This window comes from Tetrao urogallus (genome assembly GCF_951394365.1).
Source record: "Tetrao urogallus genome assembly, chromosome: 4".
Lineage (NCBI taxonomy): Eukaryota > Metazoa > Chordata > Aves > Galliformes > Phasianidae > Tetrao > Tetrao urogallus.
In genome coordinates this window covers 2118742-2144565 of record NC_136817.1, presented here as the reverse complement: position 1 = coordinate 2144565, position 25824 = coordinate 2118742, and the positions used below count along the sequence as shown (strand labels likewise).

At 40.9% G+C, this 25824-nt stretch overlaps 1 protein-coding gene across 1 annotated transcript in view; it reads right to left on the bottom strand.

The window, feature by feature from the left end:
• GLRB (glycine receptor beta) overlaps positions 1-15516 on the bottom strand; it is a gene marked incomplete at both ends in the record, with an annotated part of 43380 nt that extends 27864 nt beyond the window's left edge. Inside the window, 3 exons of the mRNA XM_079534890.1 lie at positions 2497-2564; positions 4868-4974; positions 15395-15516. Coding sequence (XP_079391016.1) covers positions 2497-2564; positions 4868-4974; positions 15395-15516 — 297 coding nt within the window. The remainder of the gene's footprint in view (positions 1-2496; positions 2565-4867; positions 4975-15394) is intronic.
• Positions 15517-25824: the final 10308 nt, after the last annotated feature.

The window sequence follows — 25824 nt, the reverse complement described above, 5'->3', positions numbered from 1 at the left end:
TTTTGTTCTTTTTTTTCCAGTTGCTCGATACATGTGGGAACATGAGGCAATTCTTTCTAGCACTCAGCAGTACAACACGAACTCTACTTTTGCTAGAAATGGAGCAATCGTTTGCCCTTCATTTTTTGCACAAGTTTGATTAGAACTGTATAGAACGGGCATAGGGTCAATGCTATGTCTCCACCAATCTTCCTTCTAACCTGTCAACACATTTTTACAACAAAACCGTTTCTCTCCTAAAGCAAAGTAGACCCTGCCTCAGCAGGCAGTCAACCACTCTACTTTTGTTGGTGAAGAGCAAACTGCATAGCTAAGAATGTAAACAGTTCTGGGACAATAAGGATAGAAAGCAAAAGTAATTGATTCTCACCAAAGGAGCCAAAGAGTGAATTTGACATTAAGACATACAATTATTTCCCATGTTCTTGGCCAGTCGAAGTTCACTGACACTGATAAAGCAGTCTGAGATGCTACCAGACAACTCCTCGTGCCCACAGGGGACAGGCTTGCAGAGTTCTGGTCCCACTAACGTATCTGCATGCCTTCCTTGCTCTCAGTCTAGCCACAGTTTTATTCCCTGTTTTAACTCAGAATGAATCATGCGCCTGTCTCAGCACCCACCTCTGTGTCCTGCTCCATCTTTGCTTTGATATATTGGCTTCCATGTTATGATCCTCTTGTTTTCAGCTGAAACAGACTGTGCAACTTGTCCAAGCATGTAGTCTTTTGCAGAATGATTCATTCCCTTGATGTGTGAGATTCCCCATCAAACTCAGATGATGGAGAAACATTATTATTACATGAGATAAGGAAGGGAAATATGAAGTTCAGCCCTTGTGAACCAAGGCATCACAGCGATTGGCTGGACAAAGAAATCTAAATAAAAGCATAAAATGAGGATGGTTTCTGAAGCTCTAAAATATGTAGGAGAGCATGACTACCTTATGCAACATACTAGTAAAATCTGTGAATGACTGGACAGGAATTCACAGGCAGGCCTATATGCATTGCTGTAGAGAGGATACTTTATTTTTTGGAGAGACGCACACGCCTTACGTTCATGTTCTGTTACTACTAGGATATGGCTAATTGTAAAAAAAGCCTCTGTAAAAGTAACTTTTTAAAGCATGTAATAAATTTCAAAAACTTGAAAGGGCCATCTGGCTTAATATACCTGCCATTTTAGATACTCATTTCACTCCTACTTTCCTGCTTTTCCTGCCTGCTCCTTTAAACTGCAGTCCTCTTTTTGTTTTCAAGAAATAAATCTCAAAATATCTTCATCTTACATTCTTTGTTTTAACATCACTTCCTGCTAATACCATTAGCTGACTTACTATCATTTCCAATCAAATCTAAATCCTTTATTCACTCCTAGCAATGAAAGGATGAAACGGCCAAGCTGCTCAAAAGTTACTTCAGCCATTGCATCTGTTTAACCTTGAGCAACTCATTGAAATGTCATTAAAGGTAACACATGAGCTGGCTCTGAATTTTAAGCAGGTACTGGCTTGGATGTGCAACAAAAGGTGTTTTATTATTTATTAGCTGCATTATAGTTTATTATTTCTCTGCCACTGGGACGAGGAATATTGCCTTAGCCACAGGAGTAGACAAGCAACCAGATCTGAGGAACTGCCCCCATGCACTGGACACAGCAGAGCACTGCACCCATTTCTTCAGTGGATGGTGTGGGAGTGCCTTGGGACCCCAGAGCCTGAGTATATGCCCTGGCTGTGGCTTCTCACATACTGACAAAACAAACTGTACTCTCCTTTGTTTTTTAAACAACAGAAAAACCTAGCCTGCCTCATAATACCTTCAATAATGAAACGTGGTTTGTTTGTTTGTTTTTCCCCCAATATTCTTCACAGTATTTATTGGAAAAGTCATTGTAAAAAGATCTTCAAGTCCCAAAATATCAGACAGTGCTTTTCTAGAATGATTTTTTTTTATTTTGAAATTGACTGTTTTTTGTATAATAATAGCAACAACAACAACAAGTCAAAATTGCAAAGTGGATCATTCGAGGCCATTACTGACATGCTGAGATACTTTGGACTGGAAAACTTTTTTTTCTTTTTAAAAAAAAAAAAAAACCTTCAGTCATCAGTCTATCCCCTCTCACACAGTAAATAAACAGTAAGGTCACCAATAGTCTACTGCTTTACTCCTTCTACTGCTTACTCCTCAGAAATCCACAGAACAGAGAACATAAATGCTTGAGATCTTTGCATGTATGTTCATTTTGCACTCATCTACCTTTCACCCACAACAGATCCTAAAAGTTATGACAACCTGTGACCAAAAAAAGAATTAAATAGATTCACAGACTTACAGCAAAAGGCACAGTCCAACGCTAGTCCCATTACCTTACTTCTCAGCCTCTGCAGTCAAAACAATCATTTACAGTTTACGTTTCGTAATCCTCAGCCTGAATTTTTATTGAGGAAGAAAATCTGCTTGTGTGCTGCATTCAGTTCATTTCAGTCTTACCATAGTTGTCTCCTGAATTGACCCAAAGCTGTTAATGAAGATATTGACCGCCACATCGACTGGAATTCCTTTAAAAAGAAAAGATTTCTAGTCATTTGCACAACCCAGCAAAGGTACATTATCCTTCCTTTTAGTGGTATCACAATGTGAAATATTTTTTGTAACTTTGTATTTTCAAATTAATATATATTTTGTTTTCAAAAGCTACAGTATAATCTGCTTGCACTGAAACCACGAGAATCATTTTCATAAGAAAACAGAAAAAAAAAATTCTCATTCCAGAGCAACAAACTTAAAGCATTTCATTGACCATAAATCAATGAGTCATTTCCAAATTCCATGATTTTCTGCTATCACGGAACGCACCATCCACTATTATTTTTACATGCAGTGCAATTCACATCACTAGCAGTGGACACATTCAACTGCCAAAGATATAACAAAGATCTATCATCCCAAATAACTGTTTCTGATTTATGATGACACATTTACTTACACTGTAAGAGGATACTTCTTTGTGCAAGTCAAGTGTATAAATGTAGCAGTGTACACACAGGGGGATAAAAACTGTTCCATGCAGCTTTCACAGCCACCTCGCACGAGAGGGAGAGAAGCAGAAGGCTGCTCCATTTTACAATGATTACCAATTTGGCAAGAAAAATTTTGAGAAGCCAGCAGCTGTGAAGATATCAAGATGGACTGGATTTTTGTCTCTTTTCCACAGCCAGGATTACTGTAGCTGAAAAGGGCTGGTGTGACAGCTGCTACATCTGCCCTCCGTCACCCTGCGGGAATGGATAGGCAGCCATCTATCTGGTGTTAACAGAGGGCTATCATGAAGTGGGGGGTAGTGGCCTGATGGTTGTGAGAATCATGGTCCACTAGTTTTATTTAGCACCTGTATGTTGAGAGTGTCAGTGCACACACTGGATACAAGCATCTGTTGTCACACTGCTTAGCTTGGTGGAATTCTTTCTATTTCCAGAAGTAAAAGAGTTGTGTAAGACTATCTGGACAGAGAGAACAACTATATTATAAAGTAACATCATATTTAATAGTTTGCTTACCTACGTACAATATTCCAGAGTATGTATGTATAAGACGTAAATTCAAACTGCAAACCCACTGCACCACTGGTAGCCAGGAATCCTGACCAGATTTGAATAGGAACTACAGCCCAAGGAAGCCAGTCAAGTGTGAGGAACATTTTAACACAGGCACGTCACTTGTCAGAAATCGTTCTTTTTTCCCCACTTCTCTGTAAGCTAACATTACATGCCCTCTCTTTTTCTTCAGACTCAATTCTTACCAGAGAGCCATCAGGGATATCAGAAATATAAATCAATCTGCAATATGCTCTACCAGTGGCTACAAGCCTGCTGTGCTGAGGAGCAGACAGAACAGAGGATGGACATTTGTTTTTTGTGACAAAATTCAGCACTGAAAACAAATAAATACGACTCCACAGAGAATAAGAAAGAAGCAGGTAACCTGCTGAGAATTGAGTTCAATGCAGTTATAAAGCTTCAGATAGAATCTGAAATCTGAAACTGGTCTCTTCAAAAGCACAATAAAGATTATAGATTTCCAAAGTTCTCATGCTATTGCTACATTACAGTAACTCCTAACCTAAATATAATTAAGCTGTACAAAGAACCGATTTATATAAACTGCAATGTGTGTAATATAATAAAATTGCTGTCTTTTTTCTATCAGGAAAATAACCTAATTCCTGGAAAGTACAATTTGCAGCTGTATGATTACTAGAGGTTTTGCAGAGTATATGTATTTCAGCCTTTTCTGTATATGAAAGGAAATCACATTTGCCTACATGGAACATTCCTACAACACTTGCCTACAACAACGTATCCCAGAATCACACGTGCATAAACTCATCATCTATTTGAAATCTCAAACCTCATAAGCAGTATTATTAACACATCTTCCAAACTGAATTTTGCATCATTTCCAAACAACGAAACTGCTGGTCTCTCAAAATTTTATCTTAAAGGACCCCTATAGAGAAGGTAAGTGGTTTAAAATACTGTAAAGCGAGGATACTGCTAAAGCCTGATTAAAATGGAGCAATGAAGACATATTTAAAAATGCATTTTACAAAAATCTAACTCAACTGAAAAAGTCTGTTAGAAAATTTTAATAATAATAATAAAGCATCAGACAGCATTATTATCTTGAAATCCCTATATATTTCAGCTTAAAAAAAACCTGTAAATATGTCCTACAGTTACAGCTTGTAGTAAAGTCTTCATCTCAGAAATACAGTTGTGAATATCATTTCTATATAAACTTTCTGTGCATAAAAAGGTTAAATTACAAGGATCAAATAAAAAGGCAGAAATATCTGACAAACCTTTGAAATTAGGTCTTATCCTGGGATCATAGCTGAGCAATAGCCTATTCAAGATATTGCTGGTAGAATTAGCAGGTACTCTTGCAAGGTCTTCAGCTGATTGCTGGCTGTAAAAAGAAGTGCATTCATTACCACTAAAACAGAAGCAACTGTGAGGTTAAGACTAACTCATATTCAATTTTGCCAGCTCACAAGCAAAGCAGTTTCATTCCATGCTTTTTTTGTGATGTTTCAGTACTTTTCAAGAAGCTGTAACAAACACGACAGCTCTCTAAAATACACTAACTGTAAACTTAAGGACATCAGATATATTGTAAATAAGTAAGAATTTCACTAACTGCTCCCTTACCTCTGAACACGTATCCTGAAGGACGTGATAACTTCATCAGAAGAAAACAGCCACCTGAACTATTTATAGTGGCTGACAGATTAGGAACACAAGTAAACTGACAGGCACTTCTTAGGTGCCAAACTACACAGAGGCTTTGGCAGCTGCCTGCTTTCAGCTGCCAGTGCCAGCGAGCCCCACCAGAGCTCAGACATTGCAGAACTGGCAAGCACTGACAAAGCTTTGTTGTGGAAAGCAAGGCTTTGCACGCTGGTTGTTTTTCAGAGCAAAATATCTTAAATATCTTCATAACCTTGCTGTTATTGTGTTGGGTGTTAAATTAAAACCATCACTGAAATTAAAAAGGACTTGTGATGGGTAAATGCAGCTACAAGAGGGACACAAAAATGAGTGGAATAAAAAGTAAGATGCACCAGACCCCATCCCACAAATAACAGGCTGCTAATGCCCTGTAGGTGAATATTTATGCTGTCTGTAGAATATGTTCAGTAGCAATTTCAAGTTTTGAACTCTTGTAATCAGCATTCCAACCATTTTTTGAGTACTTTCCTGACTCTCTGTCATTAGAATAACCAACATGCCACATAAACATGCCACTAGTATGTCCTTACTGTATGTACAATAACCCTCTGAGAATTTAATAGCAATTAAATAACAGCAGGGTTTCTAACCTCTTCAAATAATTGATAAATTTACCTTCAAGTAATTTTCCTTGAGTTGTGTTTATGGCTTTTCATATTTGGCTTGAATTTGGATCATCAAGTATGTAAAAGAACTGATTTATTTCTGTCCCTTTACAGTTGTTGCTCAGCCTTCAGTGATGGCCTTTACCAATGAAGTGGTTGTGAGAGAAATACCATGAACCAGCTTTGTATGCTTTCCTTGCAGCTGCCACTAACTGGACAACATGGCAAAATAAAGCTAATTGTTAATTTTATTTTCAATTTTGTAACATGAAGATCGAAAAGAATATTAATGTAACTGGAAAAAAGGTAGGCAAGCACTTCAGACACTCTATCTGATGCAGAAAGATTCATGGCTTTGCTTCCTTGCAAGTCACACATCTTAACACCTAACACACCTACATCAGGTGCCTACTGACATTATATTTATAAAGTGCAAGTCATAGAGTTTGTTTCTAAATCATATATGCCCAGTATTTGTGACATATCAAACCAAAACAAATACCTAAAGGACAGACTTATACCCCAATCTGTTTTATATTTCTGTAATGTATAATTCAAAGAAGTTCATTAAATAGTAATGATGGCAATAGTCATTAAATAAAGATGATCTGAACCATGTGGAACAATATGTACACATAAATTAAATACAGATGCTTGTAAAACGCAAAGAGGAAATGAGAAAAAAAAGCTTGAGAAATAAAACGAGCGAGCATCAAACAGCAAAAGAAAGCTAAATACAGCTGATAGTCTGACATGTTTATTTGTCTCTTCAATTAAGAGGAATAAAGCTGCAATTTTGTAAGATCTGAAACTCACTGCAGAAGCATATTAATACAGGGTTCTGCTCAGGTTGTTTGCTCAGAGGTCAACTGCGAATTAGGCCAAGGTTGCTTCCTGCACAGAGAAGCCAGTGATGTGATGAAGACAGGGTGGCAGCACTGCTGTCTGGTAAGGACTACCGTGGTCACATTTGCTGCAAGTCTTTCCGTTTTGAAGTTAAGTGTCACGTGCACACATTTTTTTTCCTCATTTATATAAGAACCAAGTGACACAAGAGCATCAGCTGCTTTGAGTTAGGGAAAGAAAGAAGCCCACAGTCAGTCATCACTGCTTTTTTAAAGGTGACTTTGAATGAAGCGGCTAGAATAGCCACTGGAAAAAAAGCTCTGCAGAGCTCAGCCATACTTTCACTGTGATCTTTCACAGTATGCTGTCACTGAACTGCTCACTGAGCAGCATTCCTGCTACCAAATATTTTCAAGACGACTGGATTTCCTTCAACAAGCCTTGCTGATGAAACTTACCTGGATTTCACCTGTAAATCAATAACACAGAGGTGTAGCTTTTGGCAAACTCAAATGCGATGTCACTTCCAGTGCGACAGATTAGCTGAATGACTTCATTAGCCACAGCAGGATGATTAGGCACACAGAGCAACTGGCCAGGACAATTCAAGTCACTGAGATCCCAGCTAAAAACACTGCCACCCCTGCTCAACTGGCCATTCTGGAATTCATTGCAAAGGTGTAGACTACACTAGAAAGAAAGAATTTGAGCTGAAATCTTCCTTCCCCAAAGAAGCAACACTACCATTTTCTAAAGTCTGATTCCCACACAATACCGCTCACACTAAATGAAATGTTACCTACCATCTCTTCTTATCCAACCTAGAATTTTCAAGTGAAAAGCTCCTGACAAGCCAAAGGTTCCCCTTAAATTTCCACCAGTTACAACACATTTTTAATATGTTTACCTAAGCTTGCGTGCATAGCTGCTGAGAAACATAAGGAAATGTAGCAACATTTTTCAAAGTAATTTATCAGTTCTAGTCAAGACGTAGTGAATACCAAGCAAAGGCTAATGCAACTGAAGTCTCACCATGGCTGAAAGGGGAATTTAAAAGAAAGCAATAGAAAGCTAGAAATGACTTATTGAGAATTTTGCCTAAACAACAATTTTGAACAACAATAAAAAAAATCCCGCAAAATGTCCTCTCTTTTTCTGCAGGACACAAGAAAGCAAACAGAGTTCTCACTCTACAAACAACATCTCTAAAATCCAGAAAGAAAACTCTGAGTCTGTCAGCATGAAACTTCTGTGGGCTATGACTGGCCTCTCTGCAGTCTGCTTCTGCTATCACTGATGAATAAAAGAATGACTGTAAATACTGTTCTGCAGGGGATACACAGCGAGGTGCCCATCTCCTCTTCCTTCCACTGCAGCTGTACATATTTTCTCGCTGCCTTTGAAGAACATGATGAATATTTTAAATTGATACAATAGATGATTACCTTCATAATTCATTAATCAACATCCAGAAGTTCAGACGAGTAGATATGCATGGCAAAAACGAATCATACTCCTGGTTTGAAATTTATATAACTTTGTTACATTTGTGCCAAGCAAATATGTCAGAAGACATTACATCTCTCTCTGTTGGGTTATTATGACATCTACTTGTAGAACTCACTGAACTTACAAGGAGTCCCTATTGCAGGCAGAGCCCCGTGAGGATGACTGGAGAAAGGAACGCCACCAATATTTATTCTACACAAATGGGAAGGGGAACCTCAGTCATTGTTTTCATTCACATATTGCTCTGATCCCTGTTCTTAAGGTCCCATTACCACTTTAGGAGAAATAAATACAGTTTTTACTTGTCTCGTCACAATCAGGGAAAAAAATAAGCACGTGTCAGAGGGAAGCCAATTCACAAACCATCTTACAATGCACCACAGACCAAAGAGTCAAACTGCATGATTTTTCCATTGTCAGCATTTACTTAGAGCTCATAATCTGGATAAGCTAATGTCAAGCTTTGCCTTTGCATAGATTGCTGTCTGACAGAGAAAAATATATATTCCAACCACTGTTATCTACCACAGAAATTTCCTATGTAACACTGAAACAACAGATTTCATACTGCTAATCTAACTTATGTGATGGAAACTGTCATTTTAGTCATGTAATGTGGCAGTAGATATCTGAAAATGATAAAAACAAGTTCTGGGAAACACAACCATCTGTCATCTGGCCATATACCGAATATACTACTTCCCTGATACAAACTATCACTGTTCTGCTTTGTGGGTGTTAGAATTCCTATGCGTAGTAACAAAGCATAAAAACAGGCTAATGCAAACCAAATAAACACTGTGTAATTCCTCTGAATGATCTCTATGATCTCTAGCGTGCTTAACAGTAAAGTTTTCAAACTGTACAGCCTGGCTTCTCCACCACAAGGGAGAAAAATTACAATCCCTTCAATGCAAAGCCAAACTACTTGAATTTTATCAAAACTACAAATCTCGGAGTAACAGTTCACGGATGCTCACAAACGCAGTTGACAGCTAAGCTTTTAAGATCAGATGTGCAACTCCAGTCCTTGAATCTGGAGGTAATCCAGTACAGTGAACAAAACCATCAACCCTGCTGGGGCACCCTGAATCATGGTCTGAAATAGTTCCTTTTGATCCGCTATGGAAAGACCACAAACTCCCAACATGGGCATGTAAGCAAGCTTTCTGTAGCTGGGCTTGTGAATAGCTCAGTTAGCGCCACTTCTTTGGTTCTTGCCTATCAGAAGCCCCTATATTTAGCTTGGGTTTACATTCAGCACTACTCCATGTTGAGGAGCTTTTACCCAGCACTCTGAGCTGCCTTGTTTCTCCCTGAAGCATTATCAGCAGCCAGAAGTTCAAGCAGAACTACGGATGTTTGTCCACACCTGTCCCCACGTCCCAATCTCTTTTTCTAGATGTGTGAACACCAAGAAGATCAATGCACACATCCTGAAAGGAGCACCGTCTTGGTTAGAAAGCACAAATGGAGAGATATTGGAGATAATCTGCCTTTCAGAGATCTACACGGTGGTAATGAGAACGGAATGCAGTCCTATGGTTTTCCTCACCCTTAGTTATAGGGCAGTTTCATGAGCAGACCAGAGAGCTCTCAGTCTGGAGGCTCTTTCTGTATGAAGGACAGGGCTCAAGCCTGTAACTTTTCTGCACCATTGCATTGCCTCATCACTATAATGGCCAGAATGGAGTGAGAATTTCTCACCAGGGAGGGAGGATTACTGAAAGAGATTCAGTCTACCACAGTTAATTACTGTTTTACAAGAGAACTTCGGTTTTGCTTATACAACCTTATCTTTTACTCCCCAGCACGCTTATCCATTCTGAATAACAAATTCCCAGACCTCCTGGAATGCGGCCCTGTCTGTCTGGGATCATGGCTTTCCATGAGGGCTACATGCTACAGTATGATTAAACCACTGACCAACTGCAGTTACCACAGGGCAGAAGAATTTTTACAGGAACCAGAAATGGGCTCTGCAATGCCTTTATTTTCAGAGTGACTGAAATGGAATTGTCCCCACAAAAAAATTCAGGCTGCTCTTTCAACTCCATTCCATCTTCTCCCACAAACTGCATCAATTCTCCCATCACATCTACAAATTAAACTGCTCGCAGACTATCATTAGCGTCTTCTAGAAGATGGGAGGGAATGGTGACAGAGATTATTCCACTTTTCACCATTGGAGGGATGATCAGACGCTACTGACAGAGAGACCACGTAGACCCAAGCACTTGGTCAGAACAAAATTCCATGTTCATGGGACAGTGGAGAGGATCCAAGGTAGAATACTTTGACTGACTTCAGCATTGATGGAAAGAGCTTGTCAGAAGCTGCCAGATAACCAAGAGAAATGTACAGAGTAGTCTTTCATACAAATCTATGTTTTAAACACATACAAAGCTTTTTTTCCCCCTCAGTCCTACCATCTTGTTTGCTTGTTTTTAAATGAGCTGTTTATTGAACCTTGGCATTTGTGACCTTTATAAGCTTCTACCCTGGCTGATGGCACAAACCATGTGCCATCTGGACGGCTTTGAGGACTATTTCACAGCTTTTGAAGTAAAGGATATGCTTTACTGAATACAGCCCAAAACACAATTTGTATTCCTGTTCTGTGGGTAGAAAGTCTCTACGGGTACCGTGCATTCAATCAACCTATGTGTATATAAACCTTCGTGTGGGGAAATGCATATAGGTGGGAAGGGAAATGCATATAGGTGGGAAGGGAAATGCATATAGGTGGGAAGGGAAATGCATATAGGTGGGAAGGGAAATGCATATAGGTGGGAAGGGAAATGCATATAGGTGGGAAGGGAAATGCATATAGGTGGGAAGGGAAATGCATATAGGTGGGAAGGGGCGCTACATAAAAACATAGTCTTGAGATCAAGGGGAAAGAATGAGACTCAGAGACCAAGGCAATACTCTGACTGTTAGACTCTCTGGGGGACCATCAGCAACTAAAAGTGTGCAGGTGAACAGCTGAGTCACACTAAAACCGTAATTAACAGGGATAGCTGTGACTGTGAGCACGGTGCTAACTGATTTTGTTAACTGCTTTTTGGACACATATCTCTATGCCTTCTGCAACCAAACTTCCCTCTGCTTATAATTTAATTTGTGTAGAGATTGTGCAAGGGGCTTTGAGAGAGACGTCCTGGGTTACCAAGGACCGTGGGATAACAGCAACAGCTGCAACGCTGTAACATAACTAAAGAATTTATTATGACACACAAAAGAAAGGAAAAAATGTTCTTTAGCAGTGCTCTTAGAAAAAGCCACAGCTGCATGTCCAACATGTTTACCAGGAACAGGTATTATGAGGAATTATGAGGAAGTTACGCTAAGGGAAAGCGGTAACATTAGACAAAATCTGTTCTGAACACATCTTCCATCCCAAACATGTCTGTCTGCACATCTTATTCTCAACATCAGTCCTCACCGTGACTAAAATGGAGCAGCTTCTTAAACCTCCTCTGCCATCTGGCAACATTTTCAAAATAATGCCAGTACTGGAAGGGAAGTCACATTCAAAAGGCCGTCTCTGCCTGGGGCAATTCAAACAAAATACCCATGTTTATCTGATCAAAACTGCCTGAAGTGTTCAGATAGGCTTAACTCACATCAACAAGAAACGTAGAGCACTCACACTTGTGCCTAACCTTTGTGGCACACTCTCACAAAGTCATAATACAATTGCCCGTTCCCTATCCTTTTCTAGACTTTAAAGCTGGAACACTCTTTCACTGTCACCTTCAATGCCACTTCACGGCTTGTATTTTCCATTCTGCAGAGACCCTGTAGACAAACAACAACTTGTAGAAATGCAGCAATGTGGAGTAGCCTCCAAATGGGAAATAACAGAGGAAATACAGCTGGTGGACAGCCTATGACCAAGAAATAGATCGAGTGTCTGAATCCACCTGTGCCTAATACCAAGTCAGCTGTATTCAGTATAGTGAATTTCAAAATAAGCTCTGTAACCTAATCTACAGAATTCTTGAAGGATTTTCTTCAAGAGCTAGACCTGTTTCTTTCTTTCTTTTTTTTTAATAATGTTTTCCATGGAGAGAAAAGGCTAGACTTTTGTTTCATCAAGGCTCCATATTATATTCCACTATGCATCTGCAGTAACGAGCTTCCTAGATTTATGTGAATAACTCCCTGTTGTGAACTTTTAGGTCCAACATATCAATTTGTTAGTTAATCAACAAACATCTGAGAATCAGACAAGCATAATTACTCTCTGTTCCATTTGAAAAGCCTGAGGTAAGAAAAAGTGATCAAAACTTTGATGCGGTATCTTACATCTGTCTGAGGAAGCACTAGATTAAAATAAAAACAAGTGATTCATGAAACCTCTCTAAAGCAAAAGCTGGGAAAAAACAACAGTTCCAGAAAGAAATAAAAATAAGATGGCTCTTTGAACCACTGTCACACACTGTACAGAGAAATATGGCATTTATCATAGAATCACAGAACTGTAAATCACAAGAGTGTTTGCTCTCAGATACAAAACAGTATTTTCCTAAAAGAAAATATCTGTTTATGAGACAACAATGAACTTTTTATGGGATTTCTGATCAACTTGTTTTCAGCTTATTTTAATAGTCAATTTCATGCCGGAGGTGCACATTCAGCTACAGACTCATGTGCTGGATATGAGTTAAAGTAAAAGCTCAGGTGTGCTCATTTCTTATACAAACCACGCTCAACTCCAAAACCTAAACCAGCCCCAACAACACCCATTTCTGAACATCAAACCACAGAACTCAAACAGTATTATCAGACCAGACACAAATATTTCCTTGAAAAATTATCTGCATATATAGTTGAATTTCATAACTGTAAAGTTTGTTTCTCATATATTTACTAGTGGTTTTTATTTTCCTGAGGAGGTAGAATCCAGTTTTTTGCATGTTGAAAATAGACAAGAGGCATTTTTTTTTTTTTTTTTTTTTTTTTTTTTTACAAGAAAAGCTTTAAATTGTATTGCACTAGTAATCAACATAAATTAAAGGCAGATTAAAATTTTAACTTAAAATTTCCTTAGGAATTTGCACCACTCAATCACACAAATGATGCAACGTGCTTTACTAGGGAACTTTTTATCCAACCATTTCCTCTGAGACTATTTTCGGTCTCACCACTGAATTCCCGCTCCACTACTGCATCAGATTTTGGTTTGTTTCTGAGGAGACTTCTCCCTTTCTTTGTCCATAGGAAAAAAGCATTAAGAATCAGCCATCTCTTTTACAATTCACACTGTCACCAACTACAGGCTTTGTGAAATGTTACTAGAACACGCCAGTGGCTGAAAGTTTGTCATCAACAGCCTGAGTTAGGAGAGGACAGAGCTCACCTGGACTGTTCACTCACTCACCTAAGGGTTCTGCTGCCAGTCACAGAGCCAGCAACCCTGCAGTTCCACTACCACAACTGACTGTGTCTCAAGCTGTGAACTTCAGCCAAGTGAGACACCAACAACTTGTTTGTTACTCACTACAGCAATTAATTCTAACAAGCAGCACTCTACATGTGGATACATCAATCAAACATAGGAGCCTGCTGGGATTATCAGAGAAAGCTTTCACCATCACAGTGTAAAAACACCGCCTAAAAAATTAGAGCATTTATTCACCTCAACTAGTGGTGACAAATGATGCCACGTTTGTACATTTCCAAACTAACTGGTATCAAGAACAGAGTAACAGGAAATATTGTGCTTCAGAACTGTAATTAAGATCAAGTTAAGAGCGGAGAGAAGCGCTGGCTGCTTTCACAAGACCATAGCAGGTCTGGATTCTGCTCCCAGCTGTGCAACTCACTATCCAGTGACTTCAGTGCTCATGCCTGTCTGGGGAACCATGACATTTCTCCCACTGCCAGAAGTCCTTACATTAACTCAAGCAGAATGCTCTGCACAGAACTCAGCTATTCAAAGGAAACAGAAGGGATGTGGGTCATTTCAAATGAGTCGTGTCACATTTCAGACCTGTATCGTAATGTTTTCAAATCCAAAGACACGTCTCATCTTTAGGGTTGATAAGAAAATAAGAACGCACACATGTAGAAATTTTCTAAAAAATTGCCTTTACAGATCAACGTCAATATCAGCATTTAAAAAGAATGGGAACTATAAAAGTACCCTTCAAACACTGCCTCATAATCATTATTCCATTTTTTTTTTCTTTTCCTTGCAATGTCTGTTACTGCTAGCTAGCCAGTTTCATCTTCTAGTTTTCTTTCACAGTCACAGTTAAAAGGTGTTTAAACTTGCCTGAGTCACTTTAGTACTTAAGGCTCAGTACTCTTTACACACGTTGGAAACTCATAATGCTGCACCTACATTTCACATTTACACCACACCAATAAAAAGATGACCAACACTGGCCACGAAAATGAGGAAAAAAAGGCCCCCTAAAAATAAATGCATGCATCATCTTACGTATAGTCAAAGAATATTAGGATGTTATAATCACAAAATAAACAAGAGAGTTAGGCAAAGCAGACTATGATAACAAAAGAGAATAAATGGTAGGCTTACCCCTATCCTTGGCTCACCCGCAAAACACCAGCAGAAGCAATCTCCAGAAGAGATCCTTCCCCACTGGTAGCCAGCTCTTGAATACGTCTAGGAGGGGTGCAGCCATGCAGCACAGGTGAATTGCCTTCACCTGTGCTCCTCTGGCTGACTCATGGCTCACCTAAGGTGATCAATCAGAGCTTCAGGCCATGACCCAGTAGTTCCCATACATCTTATCAAGCAACATAAAACACAGTAGGCATTTGAAAGTGAATAAATTTATTCATTTTAGTGTGAAATGAATAAATTTATTTGCCCATAAATAGCAAGACACAGGGTTGGAATCCCCCACAGACATTTCAAATCATCTGTTTACTACTGCTTAGGCTTTTCATTAAAATAAATTACCTGCTGTAGAAGAAACAAATTCATTGATAGAACTCGGCGATGTCACCAGTCAACCCCTCATCCTCTCATTCCTACTCCCCATAACTAATCTCTCAACAGACACCACCATCTTCCTTGTCAACTGCCATTTCATTTTCAGCGTTAAAATATAGCACAATTCTGATAAAGCAAGAATATAAAGGAAACATGGAACATACGATGGACAGAGGTATTGCTTCTTTTTTCCCTTTCCTTTCTTTGAAGACTTCTCTTTGGAATAGACTTCTTCCACCCATAAAGAGAATGAGACAAAGAAGAAAACCGCTAGCAGGAACTTCATCTTGAAGATTAGAGTTCAGAGGAATGTTTGGTCTACGGCAAAAGAAAATAAATAGGTTTATGTAAGTAAGGTTATATAGGGCAAATGAGAACACAAATACAGAAGGTAAGCAAGTATTTCATTAAAAATATCTATCTATATAGGGGTGACACTCTGGAACAGGTTGCCCAAGGAGGTTGTGGATGCCCCATCCCTAGAGGCATTCGAGGCCAGGCTGGATGTGGCTCCGGGCAGCCTGGTCCGGTGACTGATGACCCTGTACATAGCAGGGGAATTGAAACTAGATGATTGTCCTTTTCAACCCAGGTCATTCTATGATTCTATATTTCATCTTAGCTGTCATGGGAGAGAGTCTGCTGAGATGTGAATCTGATATTAAACTAATTTAGGTAATTCTCTGAGCATCAGATAGTTTCCTAAAGTTAAAAGAATCACAGCCAGAAACAGATTTAAGTGCAAGATAGCTTCAGTGTATTTAAAGCATAAACGAGACGACCTTCAAAGGGTACCCAACTCAAAATCCTCAGAAACCTGGTAGGAGAATTCATCTCCAAAAATACCACGTATTAATTGCATTAAACATGGCCAAATGTGACCAACCAGTCATTTACCAAGACAGAGAACTGAGAGCACTAGGCACACGTAAAAAAACTAACAGTTTCAATAGATCAGAAAGGGCCACGCTTTCGATCTCACAGATGGAAATGTAAACATCAGCGACTATTTTGCAAGGACTCCAGACGCAGAGTCAGCACTAAACGGGAAGCGTAAATGCGCCTCGAGCACAACGCAGAGGGTTCAACGTTATCCCACCGCGTTCCACTCGGGCGGGCCCACCTGCCCAGGGCCGCAGCCACTCGGCACCCTGTGTGTGTGCTATTTTCCTTGGCTCCTTCTAACGCCACCTCCTCAGGCCGGAGACCTCACGGATCCCTCAGCACCAGCTGCACTTTCCACTTATTCAGTTACCCGTAACGCCGCCTCTCCCTCACCTTCCGGAGGGTCACTTCCATCCCCTCGCAAAGCCACTCGGAGCACCGACGGAGGGGCTCCGCCGTCCGCAACCGAGCCCGACGCCCCCCTCTGCTCGGCCCGGCCTCGGGCAGCCCCCACCCCCGGCCACCCGCCCGGCCCCGCCGCCGCCGGGCGTCGGCCGAGGTGCTGACAGGGCCGCCGCGCCGCCCCACCCGCGGAGCCTCCACCGGCGGGGCCCACGCGGCCGCAGCCCCGCGCTCACCGCCACGCACGATCGCGTCCGGGCCGGAGCCGCCGCCGGTACTCCGCGCTCAGAGCCGGCGGCAGTCGGAGAGCCGGCGGCGTGGCATGGCGCGGAGCGGAAGAGCGGCTCCGGCCAGCGAGCCCTACCTCCGGCGGTGCTCCGCGGCCAGTGAGCATGTGCGGAGCGACTGCGCGGCGGCCTCGCAGTGAGCATGTCCCGCCGTCCGCACATGGGCACTGCGCGGCCGGGCTCGGGAGGGAGGGGAAGGGGCTGGTGCGCTATTGCCGCTGGCTGATCGTGCTCTGCTGCTGCACGGGATGGGCAGTAGCGGGACGGTGATGATGCAGAGGGGCACGGAATCACAGAACGGCTTGGGTTGGAAGAGACCTCAAAGCCCACCCAGTCCCAGCCCCTACTGTGGGCAAAGCTGCTCCCCACCAGCTCAGGCTGCCTGGGGTTACGTCCATCCTGGCCTTGAGTGCCTCCAGGGATGGGGCATCCACAGCTTCTGTGGGCAGCTGTGCCAGGGCCTCACTTCTGTGTGAAAGCTTTCCTCCTAAAATGTAACCTGAATCTCCGCTCTTTTAGCTTAAAACCATTCCCTTTTTTTCCTATCACTGTCTGCCCATGTTCATCCTTGCTCACTTTGTGTTCTCTGAAGCAGGAGCTGTGCTTATGCTTTGTGCTTATATTACAGACAGGCCTTTGGCCCAAATTTTCAAGCAGGCAGCGACTGCTGCACAGTCAAGTAGCCCTAGGTCATCAAGTGTCCACCTCACGCTGTAGTCATAGGCATCGTCTCCCATCTGTCTCATATTCCTTTTAGCAACCAAGCCAGATAAAACTTCCTATGTCTTCCAGTTTGCTTTCCATCACTCAGTATGCACTGCCAGAGCTCCTGTCCGTGCTATAATGAAAGAACAGCACAACCTGAAAGCATTACAAAAGCATTTCTGTTTTTTTCTGTTCTTCTGAACACGTTCTGTTTTTCTGAACACGTGCAGTGATTGATAAATACCTCCACACATGCTTTCTGTAATATCCTGTGAGCCACACCATACTTCTCTGAAGCCTCGCTTGACTTTGGAGTATAAGAACAAAAAGTGGAAACAATCACAAGCCTTGCAAATGGAAAAAAAGTGGGCAAATGACCTGATCCGTGTGCCATGCCAGGCACTGAGCAGTGTGTAGGTTTGGTAAGACCCACATGCTGGGTTCCCTCAGCTTCACTTTTCCATAGAGTCCTACAATCACAGAACATTCTGAGCAGGAAGGGACCCACAAATACCACCCAAAATCCAAACCCCATGTCTGAGAGCAGTATCCAAATGCCCCTTGAACTCCAGCAGCTTGTGGCCATGCCCTCTGCTCTCTGCCAAAGAGCCTTTACCTAACCTCCCCCAATCATCCCTTGATGCAGCTCCAGGCCATTCCCTCAGGCCCTGCTGCTGTCACAGAGAGCAGAGCTTGGAGCTCTCAGCCCTCTATGCTCTGGGCAGAACAAACCAATGGGACCTCAGCCATTCCTCATACACCTTGCTCTCCAGACTCTTCACCATCTTTGTTGTCCTCCTTTGGATGCTCTGTAATATTTTTAAGTCCTTCTTATGTTGCAGCAACCAAACCTACATGCAGTGCTTGAGGTAGGGCCAAAGAGCAGAAGGGATAATCTCATCCTTTGCCTGATGGCAGTGCTGGGTCTGATGCACCCCAGGGTATGGTTGGCATTTCTGGCTGCAAGGACACACTGCTGACTTAAGATAACAGTCTGATGATAATTCCATGAGCTTTCTGAATCGGCTGCTATAAAGTATAGTTATATTGCCATAGATGTGTACGTGTGTGTGCATCAACATACATGCATGCTGTCATACTCAGGTCATCTGAAGGCCACAGGACTCTCAAGATACAGTTTTTAAGCTCAAACACAGGAACTTACAAAATTAAACAAAGCCAAGTTGTTTCCTGAAACAGCAAAACCCAGAGGCTTCCCACAACACTCTGCAAGCAAAAATAGAAGGTAGAGGAAGCTCATTTTTTAAAGCCCTTCTGAAGTTCAACTCAGGAATAGAAACCAAGGTGTTACAGCTGCTCTATGACTGACATTAAGTATGTTTGGGACTGGGTGCCTACTGATTACTGTTTCCATTTTTCTGCATTACAATTATGTTACTGCAGATAGGGCGTAAAAAATAAGAAAGACATCTGCTTCAGACATGAGAATGAATGTGGTTGTATAATCAAAGAACATTAGGATGTTATAAACACAAAATAAACAAGAGAGTTAGGCAAAGCAGACTATGGTAACAAAAGAGAATAAATGGAAAGCTTACCCCTATCCTGGGCTCACTCACAAAACACCAGAAGGAGGGATCTCTAGAAGACATCCTTCCCCACTGGTAGCCAGCTCTTAAATAGGTCTAGGAGGGGGTGCAGCCAGGTTCCACCCCTTCCGGCAGCACAGGAGAATTGCCTTCACCTGTGCTCCTCTGGCTGGCTCATAGCTCGCCTCAGGTGATCAATCAGAGGTTCAGGCCGTGACTCAGCAGTTCCCATACAGTGGTTTGCATTAAGAAAGCGTTAGTGTGGAAGGGAAGCACAAGCATCTCCAGTATGCAGTAGTGGCAGCAGCAGAGCAACAAATCATTCCGAGCACTACTGCTGCAGGGCAGGCTCTCTGCACTGAGCTTCTTGCAGCATGGAGCCTGCCTGCTCTGCATCTCATTCTGGACACAGAGTACAAAACTGCCTCCGTTGGGCTCTCTGCAAACCGTGTGGTGTTTGCAAGTGTGTCCCGCTGCAGCCATAGGTAAACACCTAAGGGTGAGTGATAACTCATCAGGACAAAGCATAAAATAGAAAATAATACCATCCACCCCTGGAGTCGCGTAAAATAAGAGTATGTGGCTGATGTCTACCTGTGGATAATAAAAGTGGGACATATGGATGCTTTGTTAAACTATCTATGTATGTGTATCTTTGTGTCCTGCACCTCACAAGTAATAGCAAATACTGCAAGAAATATTTCAGTAACTCATTGTTTTTAAATGCACCTAAATGAAATAGGTGTCAGTTCTGCCCACTCTGCGCCTCACTCAGAGCTGCCAGAAGAAGCCAGCACTCTCACTCGCAAGATTCTGAAGGACAGCCCATGTTTCATTCTGGTGCTACACTGCAGTGCCAGCAGAAATCTTATTAAAGATAAATGAAACCAGTAAATAACAGTTTTATTGTCAAATGAATGTATAAGGGCAATGCCAGCCCTCTCTCTGCATTTACTGCATTATTAAAATACAGGAGTGGACCTGGATATCTTTCCTCTGCGTGCTCCTGCTGCTCTATCTGCTGTTGGGAACATTTGGCTGTGCTCATTTCTCTGATTCAGGAATGATCCCCAGGCATTCCTGATCTTAGACATTATCCTCATCTGTAGAAAACAGTTCCAAACCATAGGTAAAATATAACAGTAACTTCCCTACTGAGCAGCCCAGGGACATTAGGAAGCCTTTATTTTGCAGTAGTGGAACTTGGAGATCTGGAAATCCAGTAGTCTGTTATTTGAGTACTACAGTAATGTAGTTACTAATACTAAATTACTAGATACTAAAGTAATGCTATTGCTGTATAAGAATTTCTTTGTCCTTTCCGTTCTTTTAGGCTACTTTTTCAAGATACTGAGTTTTGTATAGTCATCTTCCCTATGCACAAGTGTTGCAAATAGTTTGTTGCAAACTTAAGATTTTGTTTGACCAATTGATATAACATATTTAGATACTAAGTCCTGAGTGTTTTCTAAAGACAGATGGCTGAGAGATTCTCTACTGAAGGAAATAAGGAGGAAGAAAGCAGGCTGGCATGAGAGTGATTGCTAGACATCATAAAATCTCCTGGTAGAAAGCTAGTGTAAACTCTACAAATACAAACATGCCTAATTCATAAAGTATCTGCTTTACTAGAGGAGAAATCACGACTGAAAAACAGAGCTTTAAATGTCAAGTAACAGACAAAATTTTATTCAAGTATTTTTCAAGCTTTTTTGGGGAAACTGAATATGTGTTTTTGAATTCCTAGCAACAGAAGAACACATATTGTAGCTTTCAGATTAATTCGTTTAAAAAACCAGTCAGCCACAAGACCCATATGGATTGTAAATCAGGTTTCATTAGTTTCAGTGGTCCCAAAAGTTGTTTTGGTTTGCACAATTAGAAAATATCACTTTATGAAGGACTTTGTGTACAGCAACCTTTTCAGTTACAACTGTTTTTATTTCAGTGTCACTTCTCCAGTGTCACAGAATTCTGAAGGATGCTGGAATCTCTTTCTTCTGCTTTCTTTCTATATAAACACGTATATGTCTTTTACATAAATAAGTGCTTATCTTTGTGGCCTAATAAGATCTAGTAAATAGGAATCTGGTATCAATGTGGCCCAGGACTGTGAAAGATACATGATTTCTCTCATTCTGACAATACTGGTGATTTTAATTCCATTTTGAAAAAGACACTTTAAGCCGCAAATCCAGCTCTTGAACAAAATAACAGACAGATGAACAAGCAGATGAAGGATGATGTAATCTATCCTTCATGTTCCAGTCCCTTGTTTCTCTGTGTTACAGATACTGGGCATAACAGATAATTCTGACAGGATGGATCTGAATGCTGGCAAATTCAAACTCCCGTGCTTTGGTGCTCTAAAATGAAGCTTTTGGGAGAGCTGTACGTGCACTCTTAAAATTGAATGAAATAGCAATTAGAATTGCGTGTACCTTGAAACATGATATTGCTGGTAAATAAAATAAGGCTGATGTATGTGAGGCTTTATGTATTTGATAAAGAGCTTGTCAGAACAGCAGTGCTATATATTGATTATAATAGACACAATCATACTGATGCTTGTACTTTACAGGAAGTGGCCACATCTTATTGCTGCTGTATCTAGAAAGTTGGGTCATGCAAGATGCCCAAAGCACATGTTCCTTGCAGGCATATTCATTTTATTACTTGAATTTCCAAGGTAGCTGTGGCTTTGCTGACAGATCACATGCAAAGCACTGTTTAACTGTGTGTGTGACATAAGTTATTGATAAAAATGAGTGTACTGTAGCAGTGACCCCAATGATGAGGGGAAAAAAACCAACAACGAAAGAACAGAGTACGTGCCTTGTAATCATGGAAGGATCGTGCAACAACTAAAGCAGAAGTAAATTAGCATACAAATGCCCATGTGTCACACGGACAATTGAAACTGGGAGATGTGAGGAGCTGTTGATTCCGGCGTTTTGTAGTATTGTCACCTAAGACATTAAAATTTAATCACTGGAGCTAATAAGATTTTCATTACTCGTACCAGTGGGTAAAAAAAAATTAGAGAGATTTCAGTGCAATAAGACATCTCCAAAGAGATTAATTTTATAGTTCCAGTTGTGCAAATAAATCTAGGAACTAGTGCTAATTATATTGCTACGGGAAATTCTGCACGTTCCTAAAATACAGCTTCATCAGCCTGAGAAATTTATTAACCGTCAAAAAAACACCTCTCTTCGCCTTGGAATGTTCCACTAGTGGCACTGAAGTGACTTTAACCCTTTATGCCTTGTAGCACCCACAGTGCTGTGGGACAAAGAAAGCCATTATGAACAAAAAGCTAGCAAATGAATAAATAAGCTCAGCAGCTCCTTGCGCCAGACGTGAACACACACGAGGCGCCTGCCTCCGACATGCGAGGCAGTCTGGCAAAAGTTTTAATAAACAAAAAAATACCTGTTTGTATGCATCCACGCTCACGTTTTTCAAGAAAACTGCTTAACTGCAATTAATTGGCTGAACACACTTTATGCCAATTTCTTTCATGGATTATGCTGTCATTTAATAATTGAGATGCAAGTCAGTGGGGAGAAGGATTAGTCTGTCAGCTTTAAAGTGCATAGAGTCAGTGTTTGTTCATGCACAAGTGGTAGACATAAATGACTTGTGAGGAGTCAATGCATGAATAATCATCGTTATCAACATGCTGCAGGCATGAATGCATGCCTCGTGAATAACTGTACTGCACCTCTGAGTGCACAAAGCAATGGAAGAACTGAAAAGAATCTTGAACAGGAAGACAGGTATTATGGAAATGTCATTCAACGCCGTTATGTTTTTTCTGCAACACAAACACTTTCTACAGGCACTTACTGCATACGGTGTGCTACCAGGATTAAGTATCCATCTTTATTTTCTCTGCACATAGTATCAAAAGAAAGAAAAGAGGCGGTGTATTCCTGAGCATGCAAGCCCAGGCAATTGCAGTTAGTAAGCGTTTTAAGTATGTTTTAGGATTCCTCCTGGCTGACTGTGTTGGGAAGATGTTCCCAAGGACAGAACTGAGAAGCAAATTTGCTTTTCACCAACCACAGTGTGTACAGACTGCCTGAATCACACTCCTGATGTGCTTTACCATATTACTCTAAACTTAAATTCTTCTTGATTTGCACTCAGTCTAAACAGCTGTCAGCTACCTGCTAAACATATGGTGCCAATGGCCCTCAGGGCAAATTTCTTACAATCCACAAGATGCTCAGTTGCAGTCTCTGTGACACTTCTAGCACACTGTCACTGTCTTACAAGGAATGATGCCTTGCGGAGGCTTCAGTTCCAAACTGGACTTGAGCCCCGAAATTCATCATGTGTCTGCTACCTAAAGCAAATCAATATTTTTTGTTTCCATTCAGAGAGCTGTTTCAACAGAATTCCAGTATAAAGGACATGGTTTGATTCTTAGTCTGAAAAACTGGTATTCTCTACTTCTGTGCCATAATCAATCATAACTTAGGATCTGTTTGATCATCCTGATTTAGGAATTCATAGAAGGTACACATGATAATAAACAGTTCATAAGTGAATGTCTGTGCTTTCAAACTTAACACCAGCGTGTAGGATTCATACTGATTAAAGGACCTCCCTTCTTCAGGTCTTCAAAGGTGCTGTTAAACATAGTCTGAAATTAAATATCTGCTTCTTTTTTCCTTTTTTTTTCCCCAGAAAACTCAAAGAGCTGATGATACGAGATGGTCAATTCTCTGGACAAGTAGTGAAGCTAAGACTAGAATGTGTAGAGGCTCTGTTATCTATCCAGCAGTAGAAGTCCTGAATACATTCAGCAAGAGCAGTTGACTGAGGCACCAATGCAGGTATGCGACACACTATTTAAAGAGAAATTTTTGAAGAAAATGGAAAGTTGCAGAATATTAGGGGTTGGAGCAATCACTATTACATTAAACCTGTAGACTGAGTGTACTTCTGAGAGATCTGAATACAATTAAAAACATGAGAAAGGTCATGTCATCTTAGTTCGAAAAACAAACTTCAAAGTAATAATTATACAGTTGGTACCCTGCTATCACACTACATTTTATTACTCTACATTGTTCTACTAACAATTAGTAATTTCCAAAGTGGATACTTCTAAAAATATCTTACCCAGAAATCTCTGTAGAAATCCCTTCATCCTGCAGTGACAGTTTGTTATGGAAACAAGTGTTTTAGACATTACATCCCAAATATGCACTGTAAATTATATACCTCACAGTAAAATTAACTCTCATAAAGTTCAAGGAGCTGTGGTGAAAGCTCTTGTACTGCTATTTGTATGGCTAACTATAAACAGGATGACAGATTTTAGCAATTGTGGTCACTCAGTGTTAAAGAATGTACTGACCTTTTGCTGCATTCTGGTGTGATTTTCTTCTCTAAAACACTGCTCTTCTTGTCTTGAGCTAGGAAAAGCTTGTACATGATAATGGATCTGACATCAGTGTTGCTAGAAAGAACTTTTTTTAGGCAGAAAACAACTTGATTGTTGAAGACGTACTTTCTCCTTTTCAGATTATATCTGATTATCCTTATATTTTTGACTTTACATTGGTAACGTATGATTATCATCTTTGGCCAGCCAGCAGAGCCATTCCTTTTTTAGAGCAGTTCATGTCAGTAAGTGTCATTTGAGGTGCTTTGTTCGATTAGAGATCTGTATTTTATGTTAGTGCCTATCTGGAACACAGCAGCTAGCATCCCAGATCCTGCAGACATTCTGAATACAAACCTCAGTGGAAATACTCTATTTTGAGAATCCAACTAAATAGGATCAGGGTTTGCCTCCCCAAACACATACACTGTCAAAGCACCATTTTGTTATTCTGTATACAGTATAACAGAACAACTGTTCATATTAAGACCTTCTAGTCTATCATGGTTTTATGATTTTTGTTATTGGTATACCACATCAGAACATCACGTAGTGCACTGGGAGTTAGAGAGTTAATGCTGCATGGATGGTTGATAGTTCTGGTATACCTGTCTCAGAAGAAGAACTACATACCCCACAGGACTTCGCATTCCCATTCTCCGTTCAGAGGGAAAGATAAAACTGTTCCCATGTCACTAGACATCCCCTCTTTTCCCTTTCTGCTTGTCTCTGCAGTTTGTATGCTCCCTAGCTGTCTCACCTTCAGCATTAGAACAAAGCCTTCGATTTTTGGACACTCCCTCTCTCATTTTATTTGCTTTATTAGCTTCAATTCCAGTTATATTGTTTTATATTTTGCCATCTTGCATTTTTCTATCATATTTAGTAAATTAGTTTTCCTCCTCAGATCGTTGCCGCTGTTTTGTTTTTTAGGCCCATTTCCCTACCCTTTCACCCTTTCCTCTTTTCCCCTTTCCTGGGGTGGGTCCTTGGGTCCCATCACTCCATTAATCACAGAAACGGGCTGAACCAGCCCATTAATCATTGATGCAGTCATTAAATATTCGATGAAGATTGTCGAATGCATGTGTGAAAGAAGCCACACAACTTCAGACCACAGGAGCCCATAGTACAGCACTGTCTGCCACAAGGGTCACAAGCAGACACATGCCTGTGACTGAGTACGAAGAGGACAGGGAGATGTACTTTAATGCAGCTATTTCTGCATCTCCACATCTCGGGCACACGTTATTCCTCCTCTCACATTAGGCCCTGCTCCATCAGACACCAGATTGTTTGGACCTTGTCTACTACACGAACCGTCCTTGTTTAGGCTCTAGTTTCAACACTGTGGTCAGACCGAT